Source organism: Nicotiana sylvestris, chromosome 6 (genome assembly GCF_000393655.2).
Source record: "Nicotiana sylvestris chromosome 6, ASM39365v2, whole genome shotgun sequence".
In the NCBI taxonomy this organism is placed as follows: domain Eukaryota; kingdom Viridiplantae; phylum Streptophyta; class Magnoliopsida; order Solanales; family Solanaceae; genus Nicotiana; species Nicotiana sylvestris.
In genome coordinates this window covers 151996597-152012057 of record NC_091062.1, presented here as the reverse complement: position 1 = coordinate 152012057, position 15461 = coordinate 151996597, and the positions used below count along the sequence as shown (strand labels likewise).

Here is a 15461-nt window from a genome sequence, read left to right as displayed (position 1 = left end):
GCAGTAAGAGTGGACTTGGCTATGGGACCCCAACACCTAAGTGGGATCCCAAAAGCGAGTACATCATACTTCCTGAGAACAAAATCTGCACACACTGTGGCAAGACTGGTCATTACAAAAATGAATGTAATGCAAAAGAAAAGGCCAGTCAAAAGAATAAAATCTTTGTTCTAGAGAAAAATAGGCTGCCTGGATGGGCTAAAAAGAATTTAATTCACCCATTTGCCTATAGAAAGGGACCCAAACTAGTTTGGGTTCCTAAGACTAACCCCTGATTTTGTTTTGCAGGACCAAGTGAAGGGAAGTAGCTAAATATGGTACATGGATAGTGGCTGCTCAAAGCATATGACTGGAAGTAAGAACCAGTTCCTTTCACTTAAGGACCTAAAAAGAGGTAATGTCTCCTTTGGAAATGGGAAGAAAGGTGAGATCATTGGGGTTGGAAAGGTAAGTAAGACAGACTCACATTCCATTGAGAATGTATACTTGATAGATGGCTTGAAATATAGCCTAATCGGTGTATCACAACTATGTGACAGAGGTAACCTAGTAGCATTCACCTCCACCAAATGTTTTGTGATTAACCTTACCACCGACAATGTCACGACCCAAATCGATAGGCCGTGACGGACACCCGGTACCTTACTCAACCGAGTACCAACGTAACGTATCTTTCTTATTATATCATCATATACACATGACATACGAGCCTAATAGGCCAACATGATCATTTATAAACTCAAAACATAGGCCGACAAGGTTGTACAATCTTTCACGTACACGACATATATCTACAAGCCTTTAAGAGTACATAAATGTCATAAAGGTCAGGACAGAGTCCCGCCATACCAAACAATACACGTCTAAATCATACCAACCAAACAAGCAACTTCGAAGCAAATGGAGTACACCAATATTTTTCGCTGAGCTGATATCCTACTCTGAGGGCTCTCGATCTATCTATCAGGACTTTCGGGCATGAAACGCAGCATCCCCAGGCAAAAGGGACGTCAGTACGAATAATGTACCGAGTATGTAAGACATATAAATAAATACATAGGAGACATGGAAGAAATATAGAGTACATGACTTAACCTGTAAATCTGAATAACTTTGTAAATCATAAATTACTTTTAGCATCATGCATATGCGTATGATTGTCATGTCGTGCATAGGTACATGTTTCATAACATCATCAGCCTCTGAGGGCATCCCATCATATCAAATCGTCCACTATGGACAACATATACTAGCTGATCAGGTGGTGGTGCATATATAATGCCATAACCTTTCCCATATCCCATATACATATATATACATACATACATACGCGTATATAATGCCGTTTGAATCATATTTCAGCCATTGTGGGCAGTTGATCAGGTGGTGGTGCATATATAACGTCGTAACCTTTTCCCATATACCATATACCATATACATATATACGTGTATATAACGCCATCTGGTCATGGGTTAATGCACATGTATGAAATGCATGAAAGATACGTAATAATCTCAATATTCCATTCGGATAAATTTTTCCAACTACGTATTATTCTGAGACCCATGAGCAGAAGACAAAATATTATGACACATGGAAATTCAAGAACATAGATATCTCTAATACTTCTATGAATAGAGTCATTCATGGAATTTGTGCATTTGTACGTTTCGTTCGTATCGTATGGATCATGCCAAAAGAAAGAAGGGATAGCCTTAACATACCTGAATCAATTCCCTTGAGAAAGATTGCACCATACTCCCTTACAATTGCAAAATCTTATGTTGCATATGAAATATCAATCCAAAATGGATATTCCAAGTCAAATCCCTTCTAACTCGTAGTAAAAGTTTTTCTTTTTTTCCCTTTTTTTCCCATTCAGTGCCACAATTCAAAGCTTCTTTGAAGCTTACGTTATTTGCATAAAATTTCAGCTCCCCATATCATTTTGTTTCCATCAATAGCAGTGGTCTTAACTTAAAATAGCTTGAGAAACTGATGAGTCTTATAAACTTTATACTCAACTTAAAGAAGCACTATAATCTCTAATACAAAATATGTTGAATTAAAGTTGCAGACATATACTCCTTCCCCAAATTGCCTCTTAATCAACGTAATGGGTCCAAATATCCCTTCATGCTTCCGCTATTAATAATGTCTCCAAAGGTTCCCCTTTGAGTTGATATTTTATCCCTTATAAAATATGAGAGCTCTTAGCAAACATGAGACCTAATGTACTTATAGCCTTGAATCCTTAAATCTTTGCCACATAATTCATAAGTTTTAAGGGTCATCAAGCTTGGGGTGGCTTGTTGCCACGTTTGGGTCTTGGATATAAATATATATTCTTATCCACTTATTAGTTAATCGGGTAATGTTTCGTTACCCGGTAATTAATCTATTACCCGCATAATTTAAAAATTACCCCAAATTACTTAAAATTTTATTTATGACTAAAATACTTTATATATACTTTATAGGTTATACTACCATGGTCATATGGTACCTTGCATGATACTAGTCCATAAATACAATGTATTTTAGCTCGGGCAGTATTTTACCCCAAAATACCAAACTTGGACGAAAATTCATTTTTTCGACTTGCTTCCCTTTTCACCTTCACGAATTTATTCATCACTTACAATCCTTATAATCTCCAAATATTCTTTTCCTTGGACTGAGGTCGATTAACTTTCAACAAAATTCAACGCACAATATTACAGGGTGCAACATCATCGTAACTTAATATTGCGAAGCGTAACATCACCGTAATGTAATACTGCAAGGCATAACATCAACGTAATACTGTGGGGCGTAACATTATTCCCCTCTTTGGAACATTCGTCCTCGAATGTTGACTGATGCATTCATCATTTTCATAACTTATACCTTCCGAATACTTTAGAACTTCCCTTGCCATCTGGGAGATTGTTCTGTGAATGAGTCCAAAGTCCAGGGCATTTCCCCTTAGGCCTCCTTCTCACACCACAACTTGTAGTCGGAATCCTTCCAATCTCGTAACTGTTGCTACCTTTCATCATGCAGCCTGTACGATTTTGACCTTGTAAGTGTACCCAATCTCTAGGCTTCATATATAGAGCTTGAAAAGATGTCCCTTTGGGCATATATGAGTATACTGAAGTTTCGCTTGGTACTTTGTTAAATTTACGAATATTGCTATATCTCATCACATAGGTCCGTTTAGCCATTCGTATGAATTTAATGCCATAACTCTTACTTTAATTTATCGTTGCTGAGGTCTGCTACCAAATCCCAGCTTACTCTCATTTCTTATTCCATATGTATAAATTTAAGTCCTTTAATGCTTCCTCATTACTACTCATCTTTAGAATGACGGCCTAATCTCATCTCATACTTTGTGACTTTTGTCCATCCATTGTTGATCCACCTCAATATTGATCTACAATATACTACTGATAACGTAAAACTTCTTACGTAATACTTTGCCCCTAGGACTTACGTTACCTCAAGGAATATTCGAAGTGATTCCCATAATCGTATTTCATAGTGTCTTAATGTGATTCAATTTATGGGGGTATCATAATTTCATGCCGCCAACGAAATATTTTCTCCTTCTCTTTTTTTTCTTCCAAATCATTATTCAAACGAAGGCCCTAACGTCATTTTTTATCTGTCACAATTATACCCTCATTTTATTACCAGGTCAGCATTTCATTCCTTTTAAATGCTATTAATCTTAGGCTCCTTTGAGTTCATTAAGGCTATAGTGAGCTTTGTATAAGATAGAGAAACTGTCTGCTCTACCATACTTTAGCTTGCGACCTATCCATATCCATTTATAAACTTTCCTTCAACTTGCTTGCACCATAGATTTCCTTACGTTATTCTGGATTGTCAAGAGAGACATCACATCGTCTCCAACTTTTCTCTATTCTCTTAACTAGATCTCTCAGTACATAGAAACCATAGGCTAGAAGACATGTCGTCGATGATGTCGCTATCATTTCCGGTTATTGGATCCCTGTGCTTATAGCCTTCTATCTGAAGTATGGACTATTCACGATCTTCTGCCTTTGAATATCTCGTACGTTGTTCACCTTTACCTTAGTTACCTTAAAATCTCGCATTGTATCTTCTATCTCTTTCCTGACCTCCCTTCCACATAGGTATAATTCATGTCCGTAACATAAAGCTCTATTATAATTCTTACACCTCTGGTGCATACACAATCTAGTGGGAGCTTCGTACTAACTTCTTATGAAGCTGGTACTCTTCAGTTGGCTTCATTATAGAGCTATTATAAAATATGGCTAATGTACTATCTTTCTTATACTTCTGCTACTTAAGAGTGATCCTGAGGTCTATAATTCTCTTGGTCTCTCCTGTTTTTCTTAGTCGATGTAACTCTTTAGTCTCCTCTTCTTTCTGATCAGCCTATATGTAGGCTTAAGATATCTTCCGACCTGCGGCTCCTGGTATTAGTTATTACTTTAGACTTTCATAGACGCTGAGGGATATTTATGATAAAATCCTTTAACAATTCAATCCTTCATCTATGACCTGGGCTCAATTCTTCCTTTTAACGTATACCAGAATCTTCTACGGCTGTATATGATGCAGGTATAAAACTCCAAACTCTTAAGTGCATTGATAATGACACCAACTCGGGATCATTGATCAAATAATTTCTTTCGTTCCTTCTTAGCTTTCTTTAATGTAAGCTATTACTTTTCTTGGTCTTTCTGCCCCCTTGTTGCGTGCATACTTAGCTTATCTTAGTTCCCACGCATGCTTAAGTTTTTGTGCAACTCATATGACCTTCGAATATTACTTTTAATTTTTGTTCCCGTTCATTATCCACGGTAGGGGCCACTTTCCTTTGGAGTGCTTACAATGTTGTTGTGATATTGTTGTTACACGACCATTTCCTCTTTAGGTCGTTGTGCTTAGGTTGAAACCTTCTTTCTTATCTCCTCAGCTAGCCTTTCATTGTAGTACTTAGGGATAACCCTTGATTCTTGTAAGGTTGTGAGCTTACTACGGATTTGATGTCCTTACTTGACTATAGTCATCCGTAGTTGCTTGCTTCCATGTCCTTGTGCTTGTATGGCTGCTTTTGAACTGATATTTTGATTGTCTTCCTAGTGGCACTTTCTTTTATCACCGTAACACTCATACGGTACCTTTAACTACCCCGACTCTTGTTTGAATATATCTCAAGTATTATAATGATATTCTTTGAGGCTGAATTCTTCATGTTGGGTTCTACTATGTTTAATTCACATGATCTGATGACTCGTCTGTAACCTCCTATTTAGCCATAACTGGGATCTTCCCGACCACTAACTACTTGTTGGCTCATGCTTATATCAATATTCCTCGTAATCTTTCTTGGGTTATTTTCTTGGTCTTAACTTACGTCGCGCACTGGATCCTTAATTATCAATAACATCTTGGGCAGGAACCCTTAGTTATTCTCCTTGATGTGCATTTGCATAACGTTCTGGAATCGTAACATATCTGTAGCATTTGGATAAGTGCAATCTCATCCTTTCTTATTTTTATCGCATTCTTCCTTTTATCATTCCATATCCCCCCCCCCCTTAGGGGAGTAGTTAAGAGTTGGGGCTATAATGACCTACCTATAGATATTTTAACTCTTCATCTTTAGCATCATTTCACATCATCGATGATCGTTACTTACCTTGCAGTAATCCTTAAGTACCAAGGATGACAAATTCCCTTACTCGTGAGGGTGACACTAATGTAACTGGTACATATAGTCCCTTAAGCTTTTACTAACATTGCTTGCTTTAGGGAAGCGTCTTTCTGAATGACCATTCTTTGAATTTCTCATGAATCTTCTTCTGTTGTCCGTCCTATTATTTCCGAAACGCGATATGAAATTCTCACAATGCTGACTATTATCAAATCACTTAGTCCCTAATTCATATTTAGTTTATCTTGTTCACCAGTCCATATTAATTTCTATTACTCTGGGGTCTAACTTCTCCTCTTGGTAATCGCACTAGAGTTGCGAACTTATTTCTAGAAATAAGGATATGACTTTATGGCCTATATTCTTTTGTTGACTTAAGGCCCATCACCTTTCGTCTCTTTCTTTATTTGACTATAGGTTCTGTAACACTCTATCGTTATCATCCATGTATCACACCTTATTCATAATGCTTCCTTATCTCTCTTCTCATTACTCTGCTATTATTTCTGTATATCACTTTTCTTGTGAAAACTTCAATACGACATTCTTTCGCTTTTAACTTCCCTATGCTCCATCCAATGGCTCTTCACGTTGCTTAACGTTCTCGCTTTACTAGGGACGCTAGCCACACTAAGGTAATATTTATTCCTTCAGGCTTATAGTGCATGTCTTTGTAGTAATCATATCTGGCTGCACTATTTTAGAGTGCACCATCTAGGTATCTCATAAAGAGATCTATTAGCACATTTGCATTATCCTTCGGAAATGTCAACTGACGCAATCAATTCATCCATCATATCTTCTTATACTACTTTTGTTAACCCCCATAGGGCATATCTGGAAAGGGTGCGACCAATTGTATATGCCTCTGTTACTTTTGAATATAACTCAAAAAGCTTATGTTCCTCTGCCTCAATTATTAACGTTGTTAACCTTCATTAACTGGGTACCTCGTACCCTTTTTCACCTTGCTCCTTTTACTTGCTGAAACTTGTATTTATCTTCTTAATCTCTCATTGTCCTTTACCATAAAGATGGATAGGCATTCCTGCCTTAAGGCTTCTTATGAGGAAGCTTACACCTTTCAGTACACCCATGATATGCTAAAGACCTCATATTTACTTATTGTAGGTATCATACAAAAAATCCAATTCCTCTGACTCAGCTCTTCTACAACTATCTCTCTTTCCAACCTTCTTTCTGGATGTAGGCATCGTCTTATTACGAATAACATACATTTTCGGAATTTGAATTCTTATAAGTGAGCTCTACCACACGATCTAGAGTAAGAAGAAAGAGTGACAATCTTAAATGCCCTATAGCCTCCTGCTTATAAGTGTGGTGCACGACACACCCATAAATAACTCTACTAGACACGGCTTGTAGACTTCCTAGGACAGAACTGCTCTGATACCACTCTGTCATGACCCAAATCGATGGGCCGCGATGGGCACCAGGTACATTACTCAACCGAGTACCAATGTAACGTATCTTTCTTATTACATCATCATATACACGTGACATACGCGCCGAATAGACCAACATGATCATTTATAAACTCAAAACATAGGCCGACAAGGTCGTACAATCTTTCACGTACACGACATATGTCTACAAGCCTCTAAGAGTACATAAATATTATAAAGGTTGGGACAGAGTCCTGCCATATCAATCAATATACGTCTAAATCGTACCAACCAAGCAAGCAACTTCGAAGCAAATGGAGCACACCAACATCTTCCGCTGAGCTGATAGCCTACTCGGAGGGCTCTCGGCTTGTCTATCAGGACCTGTGAGCATAAACTGTAGCGTCCCCAGGCAAAAGGGATATTAGTATGAATAATGTACTGAGTATGTAAGGCACATAAATAAATACATAGGAGACATGGAAGAAATATAGAGTACATGACTCAACCTGTAAGTCTTAATAACTTTGTAAATCATAAATTACTTTTAGCGTCATGCATATGCATATGAATGTCATATCGTGCATATGTATATCTTTCATAACATTATCAGCCTCTGAGGGCATCCCATTATATCATATCGGCCACTGTGGGCAAAGCATCATCTTATACCAGCTGACCAGGTGGTGGTGCATATATAATGCCATAACCTTTCCCATATCCCATATACATATATATATATACGCGTATATAATGCCGTTTGAATCATATTTCAGCCACTGTAGGCAACATCATTATAATATACCAGCTGATCAGGTGGTGGTGCGTATATAATATTCGTAACCTTTTCCCATATCCCATATACATATATTTACATATATACGCGTATATAATTCCATATGGTCATGGGTCAATGCACATGTATGAAATGCATGAAAAATACGTAATAATCTCAATATTCCTTCCGAATAAATTTTTTCAACTACATATTATTCTGAGACCCATGAGCAGAAGATAAAATATTATGATACACGGAAATTCAAGAACATAGATATCTCTAATACTTCTATTATGACACATGTATAAATTTGTGCATTTTCACGTTTCGGTCGTATCGTATGGATCATGCCAAAAGAAAGAAGGGATAGCCTTAACATACCTGAACCGGTTCCCTTGAGAAAGATTGCATCATACTCCCTTACAATTGCAAAATTTTATGTTGCTTATGAAATCTCAATCCAAAATGGCTATTCCAAGTCAAATCCCTTCTAACTCGTAGTAAAAGTTTTTCTTTTTTCCCCCTTTTTCCCATTCATTGCCACAATTCAAAGCTTCTCTGAAGCTTACGTTATTTGCATAAAATTTCAGCTCCCCATATCATTTTGTATCCATCAATAGGAGTGGTCTTAACTTAAAATAGCTTGAGAAACTGATGAGTCTTATAAACTTTATACTCAACTTAAAGAAGCACTATAATCTCTAATACAAAATATGTTGAATTAAAGTTGCAGACATATACTCCTTCCCCCAAATTGCCTCTTAATCAACGTAATGGGTCCAAATATCCCTTCATGCTTCCGCCGTAAATAACTTTTCCAAAGGTTCCCCTTTGAGTTGGTATTTTATCCCTCAGAAAATATGAGACATCTTAGCAAATATAAGACCTAATGTACTTATAGCCTTGAATCCTTAAATCTTTGCCACATAATTCATAAGTTTTAAGAGTCATCAAGCTTGGGGTGGCTTGTTTCTACGTTAGGGGTTTGGAGATAATTATAAATTGTTATCCACTTATTAGTTAACCGGGTAATATTTCGTCACCCGGTAATTAATCTATTACCCGCATAATTTAAAAATTACTCCAAATTACTTAAAATTATATTTTTAACTAAAATACTTCATATATACTTTATATGTTATACTACCATGGTCATATGGTACCTTGCATGGTACTAGTCCATAAATACTGCATATTTTAGCTCGGGTCGTATTTTACCCCAAAATGCCAAACTTGGACGAAAACTCATGTTCTTTGACTTGCTTCCCTTCTCACCTTCACGAATTTATTCATCACTTACAATCCTTATAATCTCCAAATAATCTTTTCCTTGGACTGATATCGGTTACCTTTCAACAAATTTAAACGCACAATACTATAGGGTGCAACATCGTCGTAACTTAATACTGTGAAGCGTAACATCACCGTAATGTACTACTGCAAGGAATAACATCGACGTAATACTGCGGGGCATAACAGACAAGATTGTTTTGCAGGGAAAAGAGTTAACAATATTTACATTGTAGATTTGTCTACTCTTTCATAAAATGAACCCATTTGCTTAAGTGTGTTGGACAATGATCCCCTCCTATGGCACAAAAGACTTGGTCATGCAAGTCTAAATCAACTCAACAAATTAGTCACCAAGGACATGGTGATAGGGTTACCTAACATCAAGTTCAAGGAAGACAAAGTTTGTGAGTCTTGTGCAAGGGGGAAGCAGGTAAGATCCTCTTTTAAAAGCAAGAAAATGGTAAGCACGACCAGGTCGAAGGAACTGGTTCATATGGATCTCTGTGATCCAATGAGAACATTGAGCAGAGGTGGTAAGAAATATGTGATGGTACTTGTTGATTATTACTCTAGGTTTACTTGGGTATTGTTCTTAACATCTAAGGATTAAACATTCGACATGTTTACTGACTTTGTTAGAAAAATTCAGAAACAACTAGGTAATCAACTTGCATCAATTAAGTCTGATCATGGAACTGAATTTGAAAATGCTAAGTTTGTTGAATTTTGTGATGAGCATGGTATAGATCATAATTTCTCTGCCCCTAGGACTCCTCAACAAAATGGAGTAGTTAAAAGAAAGAATAGGACTCTTGAAGATATGGCTAGGACCATGCTTCTTTCTAGTAAACTGCCTCATAGCTTCTGGGCAGAGGCTGTAAATACTGCATGTTACATCATTAATAGGCGCATGACTAGACCTCTTGTAGAGAAGACTCCCTATGAGTTACTTAAAGGGATTAAACCAAATATATCCCATCTTAGGGCATTTGGATGCAAGTGCTTTGTGCACAATAATGGAAAGGACTCCCTAGGTAAGTTTCATCCCAGAAGTGATAAGGGAGTATTCCTGGAATATTCTTCACATGGCAAAGCTTATAAAGTGTACAACAAAATAACTTTGTGTGTAGAAGAAAGTTTACATGTAGTTTTTGATGAAACTAACATTCTTTATGAGAGACAGGAACATGAAGATAAAGCTATTGGGCTAGTAAAATAATTGAGTGAAGTCACAGCTCAAGATGAAGCTGCACCAAAAGAAGGAAAAGGTGATGAAACAGGTTCTTCCATCCAGGGCAACCTGACAAGGAGAACTGAACAAAGAAGAAGTGAATCTAATTTCCAAATGGAACCTGTCCATGAGCCTGTTCCTCAGCAATAGAACATGGGAGAAATTCCAAACAGAAATCAGTTGGTTGTGAAACCTTACAAGTATCAAAGTTCTCATCCCATTGAGAACATCCTTACTGACCCAACTTTTGGAGTTAAAACAAGATCTCAATTAAAGAATCTATGTGCCAACTTTTGGAGTTAAAACAAGATCTCAATTAAAGAATCTATGTGTTTTTTGCATTTTTATCTCTTATTGAACCTAAAAATATTGTTGAAGCTTTGCAGGATGCATACTGAGTGAATGCAATACAAGATAATCAGTTTGAAAGAAGTTAAGTGTGGCATCTGGTCACAAGACCAAGGACAGATCAGTAATTGGCACTAAATGGGTCTTCTAAAATAAACTTGATGAAGATGGAACGGTTACAAGGAACAAGGCAAGGTTGGTGGTCCAAGGTTATAGACAAGAGGAGGGCATAGACTACGATGAGACGTTTGCTCCAGTTGCAAGACTGGAGGCAATAAGACCCCTTATAGCCTTTGCGGCACATATGGAATTTACCCTTCACCAAATGGATGTAAAGAGTTCCTTCCTAAATGGCTACTTAAAGGAAGAAGTCTTTGTCTAAAAACCTCCAAGGTTTGAAAGTAAGGAGTGTCCAGATCATGTATACAAATTGGACAAGGCCCTATATGGACTCAAGCAGGTTCCTAGAGCATGGTATGAACGCCTATCCAAATTTATGCTTGAACATGGATACAAGAGAGGTAAGATTGACATCACTCTATTCTTGAGGGAAAAAGGTAATGATCTAGTAGTAGTACAAATATATGTTGATGGCATAATTTTTGGGGCAACCACTTAAAACCTGAGTAAGGAATTTGCTAAATTAATGGGGAGTGAATTTGAAATGAGTATGATGGGTGAGCTTAACTTCTTCTTAGGCTTACAGATCAAACAAAACCCAAATGGAACCATGATCCATCAGCATAAATATGTAAAAGAGCCAATTAAGAAGTTTAAAATGGATGAATCAAAGGAAATAGACACACCTATTGCAATAGCTACTAAATTAAACATAGATGAACCTGGTTCATCTTTTGACCAGAAGTTGTATAGGGGTATGATTGGTTCACTTTTGTATATTACTGCTAGCAGACCTGACATTGTTTTCAGTGTAGGGATTTGTGCTCATTTTCAAGCAAATCCTAAGGAATCCCACTTGATTGCTGTCAAAAGGACACTGAGATATTTGAAAGGCACTACTGACCTTTGCCTTTGGTACCCTAAAGGTAGTAACTTTAATCTAGTAGGATATGATGATGCTGACTATGTAGGTTTCCTTATGGATAGGAAAATCACCTCAGGTATGGCTCATTTTCTTGGTTCATGTCTGGTATCATGGGCCACTAAAAAGTAGAATTTAGTGGCTTTATCTACTACTGAGGCTGAGTATGTTGTTGCTCCCTCTTGTTGTGCTCAACTGTTGTGGATCAAACAGCAGTTGATGGATTTTGGCATTAATGTTGGTTGCATCCCTATTTTTTGTGATAACACTAGTGCTATTAGTATGACTAAGAACCCAGTTCATCATAAGAGGACTAAGTACATAGATGTTAGACATCACTTCTTAAGGGACAACTATGAGAAAGGATTGATCACTATAGAATTTTGTGCTACTAATAAGCAGATTGCTTACATCTTTACTAAAGCACGGAGTAGAGAAAGCTTTGAAAGGAACATGTTAGAATTAGGGATGATTAAGATCACCTAATGGGACCTGCTCAGAATGCACAATGGAAAAAAATGAAAAAAAATTGGCTAGGAAATCTTGAACTTGTGTAAATATCTAGATTAATTTTCACTCAGTTTCATACTATAAATAGTATACTCCTATGACATGTGTTTATATGACTCCCTGATATCTAACAAAATTTTCTCTATTTTGGTAAATTGAGGCATGATCAAGAAGATTCTAAATGAAGAACCTGGTTCATCAGTATTGGTTCATCTGAATAACGAGGTATGTTTTTTATACTCTGCACAATTAGAAATATAAATATTTAAATCATGAACAGAGTCTTACTTATGTTCAAAAAACATCATAAAATTCTATCCATTTATTTTTGAACCAGTTCCATCTCTACTAGAATTCTCACCACAAAAAATGCCTAAAATCTAGGAAAGCTTAACCGCTCATTCAACTTGAAATTTCAGGTTAATTGGACTTCTAATTGACTGCAAAAAGCTACCGTTAGTCATTAATTAAGTTTCTCTCTTTAAATACCCATCATCACCTTATGCCACCCTCATTATTCCAAACCATCAAAATTTCTTTCACTCTAAATTGTTCACTCTTCCAAAATCCAAACTCCCAAATTCTCTCACGAAATCAGTCACAATGTCGAACCCTCAAGATAACCTAGGCACTCCTCCACAACCCACTTCTTCTGATTCTTCCACACCTCCTCAACCCAGTAATACCCCCCAGCCTATGAGGAAACATGTTAAGATGCTCGCTCATAAAACTATGGCTACAAGTACACTGTTAAAAAGATTGAATGCACAATTAAATGCTAGACAAGCCCAAGAATCTGAACACTCAGACGATTCCTTCAAGTCTGCAAGTGAGGGGGAAGGAATTAGGTCTTCTGATTCTGAGAAAATTCAGAGTTCCCCTTCTGAGGTACGTTCTGTTTTGGTTGAAAGTATAGAAAATAGGTTTGTTCTTGTTGGGTCTGTTAGAGATATGAAAATGCACGAGTTGAGAAGAAGAGGAGGTAAAAATAAAAATGAAAAAGAAAAAGAGAGAGAGAGGGTGCAAGCTGTGATGTAAAGGGAACAGGGGTAGAAGTGGTTGACTCATCACCTACCTCTGAGATGATTAGACCAGCAATTTGTGGGACTGGGGGTGAAATTGTAGGAGAAAGTGGCAAGAAAATAGGGGGAAGTGGATCAGGGTAGGCTGCTGAGGGATTGGTAAATTTGAGTTCTCATGTGGATGAACCCGGTTCATCTATTGAAAAAACCCTAGCAGACCTTCTGAAGAAAGTAGGTGCCAGTTATAATCCCAAGAAAAAGAGAACTCCAACACCTAAGGTTCCAAGCACTACAAAGAATACCAAGAAAAGAAAGGCCAATTCCCCAACAACTGCTGAAATTCCCTTGCCAAAGGGGAGAACCACAAGAAGTATGGTAAAATACAGTGAGAGTGAATTACAAAAGGTTTTGGCTGAAAGCAACAAAAAGAGGATAGATAAAGGAAAAGCTAAGGTTGCAGAGACTTCTGAGGTTGTTGATGTTGAGGAGATGGAACAGGTCCATTAAAAGGAACATACAACTGTGGAGGTTCAGACCCCCAAGCCTAAAAAGACCAATACCTCTTCTAAGAAGTCTTTATCAGGGTCTAAGGCTGCTGAATCTTCATTGGCCAAGAGGACAATGTCTGCAATAAAAAACAAACCAGTTAGAATTGCTGAGGATGAGGAATGGAGTGGTGAAGAAGAGAGTGAGTCTGATGGTGAACAAGACAAGTTGGCCAAGTTTGGCAAAAGAAAAATTTTGAAGGGTAGATTATTGAAAGACTTGGTGGAACCAGGAATGGTTTGTTTGGTTGATGCACTAGCTGCTCAGGGCTGGAAGGACATGGTCCTTCAGATGGATGGAAGGCTAGCTAGGAATTAAATCATTGAATTCATGGCCAATGTCGAGGTCAAGGATGGCAGATTCACCAGCCAAATGAAAGGGGTTCAAGTGACCTTCGATGCAGAGAAGTTGGGTGAGATTATTGACATCCCTGCTGAGGGATATGATGACTACACTAGGCAAAGATGGCCAAGTTTGGATTCCCTTCCTCCTGCCTTTGAAATCACTATGAGATTTTGTGATGTTGAAGAAGTGAATGAGGCCAAGTTTTTGCACAAGAGTGAAATGAATCCACAACACAACGTCTTATTTGAGTTTGTCAACAAGTGCCTACGGCCCATGCGGAAAAAAGGCACATTACTAACTATATGGACTTAGTTTTGATTGAGTGTCTTAAAAGTGGAAGGAAAATCATTGGCATGCATTCATCATCAAGCTACTGGACAGGGTTATCAATGGCTCCAAGGCCCATACCACCCCTTATGAATTTATTCTGACTACTGTTTTGGATCGGTGCAAGGTGCCTCTAAAGAAGTGGGAAATGGCCACAAGCGAGGACCAATTTGGCATTAATACTTTGATTGCTTGTGACTATCTAGTCAATGTCATTCCCAATGAACCTTGTTCATCCAAGAATACACCTATCAATAGTAAAGTCAAGGCTCTAGTTCTGGAAAGTGGGGCCAAGGATGCTGAGATAGCTAGGCTGAAGGCTCGCTTAGCAGAGGTTGAATCTGAGAAGGATGCTCTCAGAACTGAGCTCACCAAGGAAAAGGAGAAGAATGATGGCATTCTTCAAAATATGTTGAACCTTCTCCAAGCCCAAAACCAACCCTCTAGCTCTCCCAAGCCTTAGGACTTCTAGCCCTCATCTCCTGAACCTGTCTAGTACCACCAGTGACCCAGATTAGGGATTTCTCTTTCTTTTGCTCATGTTTTGAATATTTTTGCTTTCTTTTTGTGGATTGTGGTAGCAACATATCTTCTATCAATGATATCTAATATTTTTTCTCTTGTTGATTGTTTATATTTCCTTGATAGTTTGAATATTTTTGCTTGATTACTGATGATTAATCCATGATTGCACTTGATGTTGCCCCAGTGGCCATGAGTAATTGTTAAAATTCTAGGACTCACACTTTGTTTATGCAACTTTTCGATGATGCCAAATGGGGGAAGAGATATTGTGCTTTATATATTCTGAATAAGTGATGTTTATAACCTAATAAACCTAGTCCTTGATAATAAGTAAATTTTTCTAACTTTGTGTTGATGAATAGGTTGAGTTCTGACAGGGCCTAAGT

The 15461-nt window shown here is 37.6% G+C and overlaps 1 protein-coding gene across 1 annotated transcript; it reads left to right on the top strand.

The window, feature by feature from the left end:
* Window positions 1-321: 321 nt before the first annotated feature.
* LOC138871492 (uncharacterized mitochondrial protein AtMg00810-like) lies at window positions 322-11932 on the top strand. The gene is made up of 3 exons (XM_070149372.1): window positions 322-447; window positions 11219-11315; window positions 11457-11932. The coding sequence occupies exons 1-3, from the start codon at window positions 322-324 to the stop codon at window positions 11930-11932; spliced, it is 699 nt and encodes a 232-aa protein (XP_070005473.1).
* Window positions 11933-15461: the final 3529 nt, after the last annotated feature.